The 16854-nt window shown below is 37.7% G+C and overlaps 1 protein-coding gene across 4 annotated transcripts in view; it reads left to right on the top strand.

Moving 5' to 3' along the window:
* The window catches only part of DIDO1 (death inducer-obliterator 1), a 76325-nt gene that overhangs the window by 27421 nt on the left and 32050 nt on the right, over window positions 1-16854 (top strand). For all 4 annotated transcript variants that reach the window (XM_089513645.1, XM_089513646.1, XM_089513647.1 and 1 more), the window contains 2 exons: window positions 2447-2644; window positions 4179-4401. In XM_089513645.1, coding sequence (XP_089369771.1) covers window positions 2447-2644; window positions 4179-4401 — 421 coding nt within the window. The remainder of the gene's footprint in view (window positions 1-2446; window positions 2645-4178; window positions 4402-16854) is intronic.

A 16854-nucleotide genomic window follows, 5' to 3' on the forward strand; every position in this document is an offset into this window, starting at 1 on the left:
TCTTCTATATGAGGAGAAATTTAGGTTTTGTTTGTTGGGGGCGCTATTTCATTGACAACATACTATATATACTCAACTATAAGTTGACTTTATGTATCTATCAAGGGCAGGTTTTGGAGCCACAATTATCGATTTTGATACAACCTGTGGATAATTTGAGGGTAAAACCTATGGGCATCTAACAAAGGATCTAAAGGATGAAGCAAAGGAAAAAATGCCAAATAACTTAAAAAATTCCAGCCCACATAATTGTTTATGATCACACTAAAGGCTGGATGGTTGAGAGAGCAGAGGGAAGTCAGAACTTCCAGGACAGATTACACTCTTGCCTTTCACTAGAGGATGGTTCCTTTTTAAATAAGAGTTACATACTTACATTGATAAGTCAACTCAGTTTTTTCTCCATTTTTGACTAAAATCTCTAGATTTATACAGTACATGAGTATATACAGAAGTTTACATTAAGAGCCTGACATGTATATGTATAAAGTACAATTATTTATTTCCGTATCCAGTGCTACTGCAGTTGAAACACAGCAGCCCATCAACTTTCTGTGGCACCAAAAATCACCAACCACCCAACTCTTGAGAGCAGATTTTTAGAGTAAATGGAAGGAGAATAGGCCTCCAGGAGATTGGGTATTTCCGGTTCTGACAGAAGGCGTGGAATGTAGCATACATACTTCATTGGGTCCTAGCCATAATATCTGTCAGAACCTGAATCCATATATTAGATCTTCCTAGCTGAAAATAGACAAATCTGTTTTGTGGCTTATAAAATCCATTACAATTTATGAAATTAAATCTGTGAATATTTGTAAGATATTATCTTCCTCAAGAAACATTTTTCATACTTGATGGTATTTCTGAGGGAAATTCTTTATTGTGCATGTGTTAGGACTAATAAACATGAGCAGAAGTTATTGTGGGTATTATTCCACTGATAAAAGAATCCCCACTCCAAAGTCTGTGTGCACCCTCAAAATCTGAAACAGATTTTTTTATTGACTAGAAGACAGCAGGAGTGGGAGAAAGTATCATACTAATACTACAAGTATGTGAATGCATATTGGATTTAACCCCATGAATAAATTTCAGTATGAACTACTGTAATTTGAAATGTTACAACCACTAATTGCTAGTAATTTTAAGCACTTTACCCTACTTCCATCTTGTGGGGTGGATAACAGAAATAGAGAAAGTAGAAAATGATAAAACTAAGTAAGAGTTGGTAGAAGGCAATTATGTATTCATAGCTTGTTTAACTTGTATTACTTCTTTTGGAAGAAAAGTGGAACTAAATGAATGGCTTTGTTGACATGACATTTGTTCTAGTACTCTTCTATGTACTCAGATTGATTTAATTTATATCTTTGTCATCATTGACTGATACATGGTTTTTAGTGCATAATTCCCTTTTTTACTATTATCTGCTAATCAAGTTTCTACAATATTTGCACTGGAGTTAACAGACTCTCAGCAGGTATGGAAAGAAGGTAGGGAAACAGAAAGCACCTTCTTGGGGTTTGCTGTCTGAAAGTATTCTCTGTACCCTTTTAGTCAAGAGAACCTAATGGCCTAGAGGGTTCATTCAACTCATTGAATTTAGCTACCTAAAAGACATATGAAGCTGGAGAGGCAAAAGCTGTTCAGATAGTCCATGCACATCTCTAACTTCACTGTTAAGAGAAAGGTGGCTGTTCATCATATTTATCACTAGATGGCACACTTGCTGTGCTGAGCGCACTGACTACATTTATTGAAGTCCACTTTTAATAAAATGCTTAAAACTCAGAAGATTCAAATCTAAGAAGAAATTTGCCTTGAGTGAGCTACCTTCTGTTCATCTGTCTTAGGAACTAAATATATCACTCTATGATGATTTATGTGAATAACAGCTTACATTCAAATGCCACTCTTTAGCTGAGGAATTCTCTTTTCTTTTTATAGGTTTAATGTAGAAAAATACTGTATTGTATGTGTATAACCTTTAAAAAAGGTAACAACTTTAAATTTGAAAGCAAATAGAGATGCTATTTAAGAGGGAGGAAAAAGGAAGTCACCAGAGGCAGCGTTGGGGGTTTAGCAGAGATATTGTGTTCATTAATCGAGTTTGTTCCTAAAAATACATTTTTCAAATTTATGCTCCTGTATGCATCGAAAACAATATGCAGGCAACATTTTTAAATAGCATTTGTACTAAGTAGACTGATACTAAGTAGACACAATTTCATGAGTGAAGTACTTTATGATAGGCATCATTAATGAATTGGCAACTTTCAAAGGAAGGAGTGCTTAAAAGTTAGCAGTGTGTTAAAGAAAAAACTTCTGTATGCTTTAGTAGATATCTCAAATGGCTAGGTAAGAAAGCATTAGGGCCTTGAAACTTTTATGCTGTTCTACAATTTAAACTTTACTTGTTTGAATTTGTTATGCTCCTTTTCAGGTAGTTGAAGAGCCTGAAGCAGCCAGTTGTATTGGTCCAGGGTGTTCTAATGTGGCTCAGCCGGGTTCTGTGTACTGCAGTCATGATTGCATTCTGAAACATGCTGCAGCTACTATGAAATTTCTAAGTGAAGGCAAAGAACAAAAACCAAAAGAGAAGACCAAACTAAAAACTGTTGTCATAAAACCTCAGCCTCTGGTAAGTTGGAGTTGGGTTTTAAATAGTCCTTTACATGAAGAAGTGTTTCCCACCAGGAATAGATTTAGTTGACTATTTGAATTTGAATAGACAAAACCATTTTTGTGCTAAAATATATTATGCATCAGATTGTTTTGTAGGGTACTGTAAACTTTCATTGACTTTATCTAAGCATACAGTGTTTTGTAATGATGGTTTGAAAAGAGCACAGTAGTAGTCACCTTCAAACAATAAGGAGTCATAAACACCAGAGAAAGTATCAAAGCATTAACGTTATGGTAGGAAAAAATGCAATCAATAACATCACAGACACACACACGCTCCATAATTGGAGATTAGTGTGCCATTTGAAGCTTAAATCTTATAATATGTCTCTGAAATACACTGTAGATTGTTATGCCATTCCTGTGATCATAGGGAACACAGATAATCATATGGAATCTATAGTAGCATCTGCAAAGAGCATCTTGATTAGATTCAGGCATGTTTTACAAGTTGTTAAATTGAACGAGTATCTCATGAAGCTTTGTTTGTCTTTGTTACACCAGTAGAGTAAAAGTAGAAAGACCCTATGGCTTTTTTGCATGCTTCTGAACACTTTTATTATTTTTCTAATGGCAAGCTGGATTGGAGTGAGAATACTTAAAAGCAAACCAAACAGCTCTCATGGCTAATATTTTATTATAAGCCTGTGCTCCAAGAATATATGAGAACAATACAATCATACTAATTTTAACAGCAACACCTTGAGGTTGACTTATAAAGTCAAAAAGTGTGTCAAGTTCACTATTTAGTGTACCAAGGCAGCGTTGGATCAAATCTCCCTTTTAGCAAGAATTTATCAGGTGAATTCATTGTAGAATAAAGATTTGAACTTGATTAACTAAATAGTCTCTTAGCCACTATTGACATGTGTGTTCTCCTAGGTTTATTGGAGTTACTTTTCTTGAATTCTTCATTGTAAATAGCTAGGGCACATTCCTGAATGGTAGATCTTTGGAGTGCACACTTAGTAAATATGGCCTTAGATTTGTGTTTAGCAAAACCCATTTAATTTTCTCTCAAAGTTTTACATTAATATGTTGGTGAAAATATAATAGGCAAGAAAATAATTTAGGCTCTCACAAACTTTAATATTAAAATGAACTAAACAGATTTCAGATAGCAGTTACATATGCAGGAGGGCATTCTTTCAGATGCAGCTGAGTTGGTTTGTGGATTGACTGACTATTGCTGAATATCAGCTGCACACCAGTGCTCAAACAGTGCATGTGATTTTCACTCACTGCACCATAGTTGTGCATTGGCTGTGGGTTAATGCACTATTATTTTGCTTAGAAATGTTGCTGTAAATGTTGACTGTATAATAGAGCTGCCTGACATAACAATTACCATTTATATACTGTGACATTTTTGTTTAATAATTAAGTGTTTGCAGTACATAACTAAACCACAAAAAACTGTTTTGCCCTCGAATCCTATTTTATGATGACTACTGTAATATTTAGTGATTAAGGTTCTACTGGTTACACAGGCAAGCACCAAACCCTTTTCCATGCAGAAGAGACCAGCTCCTGAGAAGAGAGAGAGTGCCATGAAGAAAACAGTTGTGGCAGCTGTTAAGACTGAAGCAAATATGACAGTAGCTAAAGAATCACCTCCAGAAATCAGCACACCATCCTGGGCAAGCGATCATAATTATAATGCAGTAAAGCCAGAAAAGACTCCTGCCATTTCATCATCACTGTTGTTCAAATGTATGTATTTCACAGGGATATTCTGCAATCATTTACATTTTATTTGAATACCTTTACATTTTTGACCCTGCAAAGTTAGGGGTTTTGAGGGCTCCTTTCCTCCATCTTCAAAGGTTTGCACACATATTTCTCAGGGAAACCTTCAAGGTTCATACAGAGTATTGACAGCTTGGGATTTATTTTAAGGCTGTGTAGAAATGGTTTTCACTCTGAAAGTTTAAACTTGTTTAATCTTTAACTTACATTTTTGCATTCTTCATAGATAATAGCTTTTTTAAAACAGAAGGTAGGTATAGATATATATTTGCACACTGCATTATATAAGTAAAAACAGAGCAATTATTGTGTTCATTGTAGGTCCCTGCATTTTGAACCAGGAGTGTCAGTACTTCAAGATTTCTTAATGAGTTGAACAAATAATGCATACTTGTACGTAAACATACATTACTATTAATTTTGAACAGAACTGAGTTTAATTTGGGATGCTTGGGGTTTTTGTTGTTGTTTGTTTGTTTTGTCTTTTTAAAATATTGGCATAAGCCCTGTGCCAAGTAAGCTTACATAAAGGGAGAACAATAGGGAGAGAAATTATCACCTTGTATATTCCACTTTCACAGTATTTGAAGAAAATTCTTGGCATCTTCTTAGCTTATAAAAGGTAAGTAGAGCAATGCTGTGTAATCTGTTAGATAGTACTGTAGTATAGGTTTTGCATTTTTCATTCAACCATATTTACATGTATTTGTACTACAGTGACACATGGGGCAAGTGACATCTGAAAAAGACCAAACTCCTATAACAGTGACTGAAAAATAATTACCTTCTTGTCCCTAACCTCTTACTGACTGTTGTATCATAGATACCCACTGGAAGATATGTTTAGTAAACCACTGAAGGAATGAAGCTCCAAAGCTTCAGGAGAATTCAACAAGTACCCTTTTCTTCCTTTTTAGGCTTTTCCGCACATTGTGATTGTTCCTACTGGTAGGTTGGGGCAAGGGGAGGACTTTTGTTTCAGAGGCAAGCTAAATATTTGACTTTGCCTTATCAAAGAAGTCTACAACATTTTTACTCATCCAGTTGTCCACACATGTCATGTTAGTTGTTCATAACAGTCACACCATGAAAGAAAGGATCAGTTACCTTGCCAGATTACAAATGCTTTTCTATCTAGTCATCTCATGGCTGCTTGCTAGTCAAGTGGTTATTGATAGTCGGAAAACCAGCAGTTTAATTTTCATATAAATTATGGATTAATTGGTTCAGTATCAAAACATAAGCATTCTCATTTCCTGTAATGAGAGAAGTTATTTTTGACTGGAATATCAGTGTTCTTGCTGTTGTGCTTTTAAATGGATATATTGAATTCAGTTTACATTTAGTAAAGAGTTTTCACCATCTCAAGCAGGCATCCCAGCTCTCTGTAAAGGTAAGTTTTGTGGGTATCTTGGAAGTTCCCTGTATCACTGCTTAACTATCAAATATAAATTCTTACCTTAAAACGACTCCTTTCTCCTTCAGTAGCAGAGATCATCCATGAGTGGGTTATTCCTCGACTTGCTTTGTATGTAGTGTGATGCATGGTTTTTGTAAATAGAGGCTTAGTCCCAGCACTTTAGGGGTTGGTTATATACAGACATCTAAATGATTCATCACCACTTGGTGAAGTAAGACTGAATCTCACATTCATATGTGGAACTCATTCACATCCTTTCTAATCTCTGAAAGATTAGAGAGGAGTAAGCTCTACAGCATTCGGTATTGGAGACATATCACCTCATTAAATTCCAACTGCTTTTCCCTGTCTTATTCTTCACAAGCTTCTAAAATAACATGTCACCTCTCTGCTCTGTACCTAGGGTGAGTATTGATGACCCCGTGTCAATTGGATGGTCTCTGCATTACAGTGCCTGAACATTAGTGTTCCTTTAAAAGACAAAACCTGTAACCTCACATAATCTTAACTGGGTGTTAGGAATTGAGTATGTTTTACCAACTGCAGCAGGTTTCTTGCCTTATTACTCTTACTAATTTTTAGACGACATAATACAGTTTGATTCATTCCAGAGTTTTGCTCCATACTGAGATGTCCAGTGGGATATATCATGCCAACACACAATATGTCTGTTTTGGGGAAAATTGAAATGGGAATAATGAGGAACAATCTTGGTAGCACCATGTGTAATGCTCTGGGCAAAACACAACAAGGAACAAGAACTTCTCATGCTGAACTACTACATGGGAGGCAGTAGTGGAGCTTTGGAGAAAAAGGAAGTAGCTTTAGCATTGTATTCTGTTACGGTGGCCAAATATAGTATTGATAGCAGCAAAAGTTAATTGCAGATTTAATTCAAAAGACTAGAAGGAAGTTTGAAATCATTGAAGGCACTTCATTTGCATCACCTAGTGAATTGTCAACTCAGTCTTTGACTCAGTGAGACTACTGGAGTATCTATGAGAATAACTGGGGTTTTGCACCCTGCCACTTCTGTACATTTTCTGTAACTACTTGAAATTGTTTTCTGTTTGGAGTGAAAGGTCCTGTGAAGACAAAGTTATCTTAATTCACGCGCCCCCCCCCCCCCCCAAGATCTTGGGTAATTTATGTCATCTCATTGGCCTGTTACAGACTGCCAAAATAAAGCTGCTTTGGGTCTCTTTGGAGGTATGCTATTTAAATGATGCATGCATCCTAAGAATCTGGAAGCTGCACCAAAAGCTGCACTCCGGTGCTTAGGAATGGAGTGTGGCTTTGGTGCGACCTCCAGACTTATAGGACCCATGCATCATTTAAATAGCATACCTCCAAAGAGACCCGAAGCAGCTTTATTTTGGCAGTCTGTAACAGGCCCTAATAAAAGTGAAGTAGGTCATGACAGTTGAGAAAGTAACTTTGCACAGTAATCTTTCTCCTAAACAGTTTTTAAAAAATCCCTACTAAATCAGAGCAATGGGACAGAAAATAGAATTTCAAAATATATAATTTATAAAGTTCCAGTGCCAGAACAAAGATAATAACCATCTGTCTGTCTTGCAGTAATTATGCATTAGCATTCTGATGCAGGATTTTAATATGTGTCATTAGTGATTTGGATAGGATGTCATTCTCTGGATGGCATGGGGGAGCAGTCATTTTTCACTTAACTGCAATATTCTTGAGGTATGATGTTCTTTTTTGTCTTGCAATCTGGAGACAAATATAATTATAAACAAAAATTATACTAAGAATTCAAATAATGACACAAAGTGATTTATGTGGCTGTGAGAAACTTAAATAGAAGAACAACTGGAAAAAGCTTGAGCCAGCTACTGGACAAGAAGAACATTTCTTAATTTCTGTTGTCTTCATAGCCTTGATTCTGACTTTTTAAGAATCAAAACATCCATTTTAGGATTTAAAATTAGTGTGTTATTCGAACAGCCTGATTGCTTTTTACTATACATCAGGGAAAAGAGAAATTGGTAGATGACAGGCTGCAATGAAAACTTGGATCTATCTCTGATTTGAAAACAATTTTCTTTTGGCTTATCCATTTTATAAGTACAGTAATCATTATAGTTGTGTAAGTTAAAAGTAATCATGAAATTAAAGCTAATAAATTGCAAGTCCATCACAGAGGAAAAAAGATTTGCACAGGGATAAAGTAGGACAGTAGTGGGAAGCATGGTCCTCCAGATGTTTGACTGCAGTTCCCTGGATTCCTTACTAGCTTAGGTATACTTGCTTGGGTTACTGGGACTTGTAATGCAAACACATCTGGGGTCCACATGATTCCCACCCCTGAGGTGCAGGTGAGAAGAAAATACGCTGGCTATTTAATTATTTGTTACTTCCTTGTTAAGGAGCATTGCAAATCTCTCCTTCATAAGTAAATATGTGGGCTTTTGGAGATGATTTTTGCTAGTGATCGAGGTGCTGGGCTTTCTTTGGAAAAGTCTTGGACAACTGAGCATTATTTTATCCTGTTTATTTCTGGTTTTATGTCACTATCTTCCATAAAAGACTCAATAGCCTTCTTCAAATGTTTTCACTTTACAGCAGGAATAAGGGACCCTGTGGTTTTCTATACAGTGTTGTACTCCACCTTTCATCAAACCAAGCCTGCATAGATGGTTTTAGAGATGATGAGATTTGCAGTCACTCATAAATCTAGAACAGGAGATGACAGCTGCCGGGGGGGGGGGGTATTACTCTCACTGTATCCCTCTTGTGTTGCACTGTGACAAAACCAGAAGTGACATTGACATCACTTCCAGTTTTATTTTCAACTCGTAGCCTAGGTGGGCTTGTGGAGCATGGGAAATCAGTTTGGGGGCATAAAACCAGGTGACTGATTCCTGTTTGTTGGGAATGTCGTGGGGGACACTAAGGGCTACACAGCAGATTTCCACATGGCCCTAAGATCACACTCTGCTCCCTGCTTCTTATCTAGAGGGTTACAAGGTTCCTCCACTCTCTTTTATAATAAGTACCATAATGCTTGGATGGGTCATCAGTTAAGGGAACTCATTGGTTTAAAAATATGTTTTATATAACCAAGATAGAAAACACCCCCTATACACACTCACACACAGAGAGAGAGAGAGAGTTTCTAGGTATAACTGCGCCTCTGGGAATTCCACTCATGCTCCACTAATGACTGTTCCTGATTGTGTCAACCTGCTAGCATAAGCTACCTTTGTGACAACTAAAAGTAATGGATGGCCTGTATTTGGAATTAGCTAGGGGGAAAAGCAAGAGACCAGACGTGTTCTCAAAATGTAACGAGACTACTCTCTAAAGACATTCGGAGAGATTGTTGCAGTCTTCACCAGTAAGGACAGAGAGGACATATACCATACATTGCATTTCTTCAAATATCAGGTAAACAGCTTCATGTTCCTGGAAGGCAAATCAATTTTCTAATCGCACAGGTCTCCTTTACATGAGAATTTTGAAGACAAAAAGTAATAATGGAAAAGGAAAGATGTGCCCCAGGAGTTTAAACTTGTAATGTTTTGTACTTTAGGCCATTTGGGGAATATTATTATAGGACAGATAGATAAAACTATAGATAGAGACCAATACATCAAGGTGTAGTTTGTAGTTGGAAACATGGTTATTAAAAACAAGGTCTGCTGTAAAATGGGCAGTGTCAAGTTCTCATCTGAATGAGACCTCTGTCAGAATGGAGGCAATCGGTGGCTCTAATTGAACCACTGCCTCATTTTCTAACTCCACTGAAGCTGAAGATAATTAAAGAGTAATTATTATCCTAGGTAATACTGTTGGTGTTTTAAAATCATCACTTTCTTCACCTGAATGATTAATCAGAACTCTTCCTCCCACCTCCTCCAAATGAAAGGGGTCCTCTATGCTGGTGTCTCCATGTTTCCAGGAGGCAAAGGAATAGATCCAGACAACAGTGATGGCTTCTGCCTGTGCCTGAAAACAGTGAATTGCAGCTGAAGATTCTCTTTGCAGAGCTACACCTTCAAGATGTATACAAGAAGATTTAAGCCATGGGCTGCACCACACATTGCAGGGGCAATATATAAACTGGAGCATCACCTGTTAATTTGGTTTGGGAGGGGAGTGTATATAGACGGTTCTTCCCACCAACCAACTGCTGATATTCTCAATGTCGAAGGAAGACAAGCTAGTCAAGCTTCCCTAAGATATGTTTCCATAGTCCAGTATTCATGGCTTGGCTGTTCAATGTCCCATTTCACCTGGTGCCAACGTGGATGATTCAAAGGAAGAAAAACCAACTTGAGAAGTGGGTGTGCTCCTCTGCCTCTTGTAACTCACTGCTGACATATTTGTGGTAAAAGTTAATCACACAACACTTCTTTCCTTCAGATGAGATGAAAACAAATTACTATAAAACATTTAGATGGGCTACAGCAAACATGCAGACATAAATCTATGGTTTATCAATTTTTTCCCAGTACAACCACTGTGTAGTGCATTGCGTGCATTCATCTTGTAGGTTCTGTAAAACAGACTATCACTTCCCTAGTGTGTTTATATCAAGGAGTAGAGAAGCCGCCTTTGTTTCAGTTATGTAGCATTATGCTGGCACAAGTTAGTTGAAATCCTGAGTAGGTAGCAGTAACCAGTCAAGGTTTATATTAATTCCAGGTGGGATGAATGCAAATGAAGGTGGTTTGAAGAAAGAAGTGATTATAGGCAACTTGAATTAGGCATATACTCAGATTTGTCTTATTCACGTTAAAAGGAAATCTAGGCACATAAATGGCTAGCCCTGACTGGGTGACCCAAATGAGAGTTAAAAGCAAGCCATCCCTTGATGGCTAGAAAAAGGAATGGATAAGCAGTGCATTAACATTTTGCAGGGAGATTATACCATAGATAATAGTCTAGCCCAAGAGTGCAAATATAAGGGAGGGAGAGTAGTTAACACTAGATTTAAAAGCATAGTAGGATCTTTCTTCCCCCTAGTGCTGGCAGGTGAACTGAGGCAGAATTTGATGACACATCTAAACCACATGTTCAGGGCCACAGGAGGCTGCTTGAGTGCCTTTCAAGCATGCCTCTAGGAGTGCTGAGGCTCTGTGGTGTTGCATGCATCTTCCAGCAGTGGAGCCATGCAGAAGCAACACTTGAAGAGCTACAGTTTGTGGTAAGTAACCTTATAGAGTGTCTACAGTATCTTGATTTATTTGGCTTGTCAGCTGTATAATATCATTTGGAAGGGGAATGCTTTTGTTGGTTTAAAATACCCATTCTACTAAGCCCATTGTTTGTATTATGGATGGATTTTAAGGATTTGAGGAATCCTTGGTGGAGGGCTTGATGGCCATTCCTGTAGGGATGGCTTCACATTCCATCTTCAGTTAATTCATTGATCTCGGCTATCTGTAACAGGATTCTGTTATAGAATGCCCTATAGGTGCTGTCAATACATACAAGTTTTTATGGGAAACAACTGATGCCCATATTTAATTAGGCACATACCAAATCTGGAAGCAGCAGATGAAGATGTTCAACTTTGACCCAGCAATAGCCAGATAGGTCATACAGTAATGTTAAAGATTCTTCCTGCAGTTGAAGTTTTGGCTCCTATAGAAAATCTGTCTTCTGTTGTAAACAGGGCAACTTCCCTATGCAATAGAGGGCACAAAGCAGAGTTAAATAGAGTCTACTTCAGATTTCAAATTAGAATTGGGGATGAAATTGGAATTTTCAACATTGCCAGTTTGTAGTTTTGTTATTGAGATACAATGCAGCTGAAATAAGGCTTGCTGAGGTTCTGATCTGCTGTATATTCCTTCCAGACTCATACTGGAAATCTTAAGGGCATACACAGTTCCCACAAATGACCGGAAATCAATAGATTGTTACATGTGCCAGTTTGAAACCTAGGAAAAGAGACGAATGTGCAGTTCAATGCATCATTTATATAAGAGTACATACCACAAACCAGTTATAGCTCCTGTGGCACACTTCCTGAAAACCCTTAACGTGTTTCACCTATCCCAAAAAGGATTTAATGCTGCTTTGTGGGTTACCAGTGCAGCATGGAAACAATTTAAAATCTGTTGCATGTGATGCCCTGAACTATGGAATCATGATGCCTTTTCCAGCACTGACACAGTTAACTGAAGCAAGTTGGGGGATCAGTGACTATACTGTGTCTAATGTACCATTTTGGTTCTTGCCACTTGTGCACTACTTCATGGTATCCTAATATGGACAACCATGTGGCACATCAGCCCATGTGGAGGAGAATTTACATAACCCTGTCATCAGAACCATTAGTGGCTAAAACTACTATTCTGTGGTGGGTCCTGCTTGGTGTGTCTAGCTTCCCACACAATTGTGGGAAGTGGTGGAAAGCTATTAGTGTCTCAGTTGCTGTTTGGGTATGTTTTAAGTGTCACAAATTCCATCTGATGCAGATAACTAAATGCTTGTTCACTTCAAAGCAGCCTGCCTGCTTGTCCTTCCATTCATACTATCAACAGTTTATCTATGTACTGTATATTTAAAAAGCCCTGGTGGTGCAGTGGTTAAATGCCTGTACTGCAGCCACTTACTCAAAACCATAAGGTTACGAGTTCAATACCAGAGAAAGGGCTCAAGCTTGACTCAGGCTTGCATCCTTCCGAGGTGGCTAAAATGAGTACCCAGATTGTTGGGGGCAATTAGCTTACAGTTGTAAACTGCTTAGACACTGTTCAGTATAAAGCAGTATATAAACGAAGCTGTTTGTTTTTTGTTTGTAATTTTTTGCTGCTGCGGATAGCCAATTCTGTACATATTCATAATACAAAAGTAGACATAAAAGTGTCAATAAATCACTGAGAACAATTACTTGCAATAGGATAGACATCCTGATTTAATTGCAACATTTAAGGTGGAAGGTGCATGCTTGTCAGCATATAGATGAAAGCAGGAAATTAAAATGGAAGACAGAGCTGTAAAAAAATCTATGTAAAACTCCCTTTTAGCTCTTGCCTCTTATAATGCAGGCTAAGAATCAACAAATAATCATCCCTTTGTGGAATTCTAAAATTTGTGCAGCATATTAGTGTCAGTATAAACTTGGAAACCACTTTTATCATTGTAGTAATCCAAATCTTGAGGAAATGTAGCTTGAGAGACGCTTGAGCACATGGACCAGATTCTAGACATTTAATCTCTACAGATCAAAAGAATTTTAAATTTTGTACCTATTAATAGTTGCCCCTCAACTACTTATCCCTCTATCAGTACTCTTCTGCATCGTTTATGTAAGAAGGCTGTTTATCTTTTGTGATAGTGGTTTATAGAGCTAGAAATTATTATTATCATTATTCTGTTTATTTATATCCCACCTTCCTCTCAGTACAGGGTTCTGTGATTTAGGTAGCAAGAAATGAGCTCTTGACATGGTCATCATCATGGTCTATTTAAATAGGTGTGCTTAGGTAACATCCAATGTAGAAGGCTAGTATTGACCATATCTTATATTTAGGCATTTAATTGAGAAATGTTTCAAGCACCCCCACTTTTTCTTGTAGGAAATGCTGATGTGTCTGGATTGTTTTAAAAGGACCCATAATAAATAAGAATTGAGGAGCTGCAGTGCAGGGCTTAAGGTTGTAGAACTGACAGTGCTGCAAGTAATATTGCAGCAAGTAATATTTCATTCAATCTCAGTATTTAGTTATTATTTGCCAAAATTCTATTATTTCTGATTATTCCATAATAGTCTGTCCATTACTTCTGGATATTCATATGTGTGTTGTGTGCCTTCAAGTCATTTCTGACTTAAGGCGACCCTAAAGTAAACTTAGCATGGGGTTTTCTTGGCAAGATTTGTTCAGAGGAGGTGTGCCATTGCCTTCCCCTGAGGCAGAGAGAATGTGTCATGCCCAAGGGCCGAGGGAGAATCAAGCCCCAATTTCCAGAATCGTATGCCACCCAGGCTTCAGACATTCATACAGGTAGCTAAATATTGGCAGCATCAAACAAACATTCGCCATGTAGACTTTATCAGCTTACAGGGAAGAAGGCAGCGATTACAACTCCCTTTTGCTCTCTACATGACCTATTATGATAAATTTTGGGCCTAGCATTTAGAGGACTTTGTGAAGGTATGCAGTGAACCTTTTTTGTAGCTTGCTACTGTCACCACAGTAGTGATATAGACTAAATGGATGACTGGAATTTCATGCCTATCACAAAATAGGAAACTGCAAAATACCACAGGAGCTAGAACAATATGCAAGGATATCTGTTCGCTAAAGCTACACTTCAGGAGCTGAACACGGTTTTGCTTATCTGCTGCTTGTTACAATCCCAAGAGCATGAGAAAGTGATTATATGAGCTTGGTGACCCATTTCTAATAAAAGGATAGTTTATATGTCTTTTTCAACTTTGAGCAAATCTGCAGTATCTTATTTCTGTAATCATGCTGCCTTAATATAGGCATAAAATGATTACTGTGTGCTTTTGGCAAGCAGACAGAATCCCTGCCTAGGGAGTAGCCTTGGATAAATCAGAACTGTGCAACTGGCTGTTAAGACTGATAGAATCTGACATGTATGCTAGGTGCTGACATTGGAAAGAAGTAGGATATACAGCATTTGTAGAAAAAATCCCCAAAGTTATCAAGGAACTGATCATTTAAAGAGATGGTCGCTCAAATGGAGCCCTGGTGGCACAGTGGTTAAATGCCTATACTGCAGCCATTCACTCGAAACCAGAAGGTTGCAAGTTCAAGACCAGCAAAAGGGTCCAAGCTCGACTCAGGCTTGCACCCTTCCGAGGTCGCTAAAATGAGTACCCAGACTGTTGGGGGCAAATTAGCTTACTTGCTAATTAGCTTACTTGCTGTTCACCGCTATGATCTTTGGAATAGCAGTATATAAATAAAACAAATTATTATTATTAAATGGAAAAGCCAAAAAAAAACCCACCCTTTAAAAATTCATAAATCATTTTATACACAAACATAGTATACAGCTGTTTCTAACATTTATGTCCTGTATTGGGATATTAATGAGGCCAATTCTAATGCATAGAGGTTTCTCTGTAAAACAACCCAATAAGTTCCCTGTATACATATCTAAGTATGTTTTCAGGTTGCTACACGAAGTACTGCCTTTTAAAAGGAATTCTTTTTACTATATAAACAAACTTTTAAGTTTCATCAGCACAGCATATCACATCTGGGTGTTTATACAGAATTGATGGGGCATGTGCAACAGGCAGGAGTACAGTCCTGTTGCTTTCCTTTTTTGAAACTTCAGTGACCTAGTTCATAAAATTTAAAAACCTTGGTGCTGTGCATTCCATCCCCACATGAGCAGCTGGTGGTGGCCTCATAAGATGAAACGCTGCCTTGAACAAGAAGTGCCACTATAGTTTTTTAGCTGGATATTTTGTTGGCATCAACTACCTTCATGTAAGATTCCTGCGTCACAGTAGAAACTTGCATGAGCTTACCTCACATCCTAAATTAAGCACAGGATGTGAGTGAAATAGAATGAAGTAATACTCCTACAGACTCAAGCATATCACTTAAGAAGGTTTACTGTGTAAAAGGAGCTTTCAACTTTAGATTAAATAGGAATCTGTCTTAGATATCAAATAAAATTTAGTGGGCATTTCCCCTTGATCTCATTTGGTGCTTGTATCAATGGTATTATGATAATTTATCTACATAATTGATCATCCTGCTTTCTGACTAAATGCAGCCTATGTTCAGAAACCACCATAAACTATGATTTAGCGAGATGCTTTCAAGTCTGGCCCCCACACATACACCGAGCTTTGCATACTCGTCCTTCCTCTTCGTATGTATATGTTTCCACTGAATGAACCCTGAACTGGAATTAAAGCAGCTTATTTAAAATTTAACCATGGTTAAGATAAATGTATTGACTTCTGACAATATAAGCTTTTCTGTTTTTAATTGTATTATTTTTAAATGTGAAGCCACTCTGAGTCCCAGTTCTGGAAAAAGAACAAGATACAAATAAACAAATGAAGCTGTGGTTAAATAAAAACAACACTAAAATATCCAAATGTGGACCATACAAGTGGAGGAAGGGGAGAAGATTATGCAAACTTTATTGGCTAAGTTTCTTTATCTCTTAAGGTTTATAAAATATATTTAAATATGTCACCTAATCAGGGTCACAGAGAAGCTTCATTATTATGACCACTTTAACACTAACACCACAGTCCCAAGACATGGAAAATACCAAAGTGCAGTTGTGCTATTTAAGGCAGCACAGAGTAGCATTTGGCTGCAGTTTCCACTGTTGCTGTTTCTCAAACCCAGATCCATACTTTCTAGCAATTCTGCATATACTCTTGCTTGTTGCAGAAGTAACCATGCATTTATATTTTTTTCTCCCCTGTATTATGGGTCAGACAAAGCCAACCCTCAATGCAAACTTAAGAGTGATAGCGAAATTAATCTAAAGCTGCCTAGGTTTGTATAAGTGCAGTGTGACGTCTCTCTAGGATATGTTTGCTTTGTTACACTTTGTACCCATAATCAGGCTGATTATGTACAGTAATTGGTAGTGTGTGTTGTGTGCCTTCAAGTCGTTTCCAACTTTGGTGACCCTAAGGAAACCTATCATGGGGTTTTCTAGGCAAGATTCATTTAGGAGGGGTTCCATTGCAGTCCTCTGAGGGTGACAGAGCATGCCTTGCCTAAAGTCGCCCAATGGATTTTTGTGGCTGAGCATTAATTCATATCCTAGTCTCCACAGTCATAGTCCAATGCTCAAATTGCTATACCACACTGGCTCTTATCATCTGACATATTTTACAGACCAAGAGCAAAGGTGATGGACTTGCAGCTCTGATGCAACATATGGCATAAGTAAAAGTTTAGAGAACCTCTTTCTGGAGGATTTACAGAGAGTATGCAAAAGTCAAGCTAATGTTCCTTTATGTTTCCCCTCTGCTATGGCCAGCTGTCCCAACTCTGAAGACTACCTAC

The sequence above is a fragment of the Sceloporus occidentalis genome, unplaced genomic scaffold (assembly GCF_023333645.1).
Source record: "Sceloporus occidentalis isolate IW3139 unplaced genomic scaffold, rSceOcc1.0.p SCAF_3, whole genome shotgun sequence".
Classification (NCBI taxonomy): Eukaryota; Metazoa; Chordata; class Lepidosauria; order Squamata; family Phrynosomatidae; genus Sceloporus; species Sceloporus occidentalis.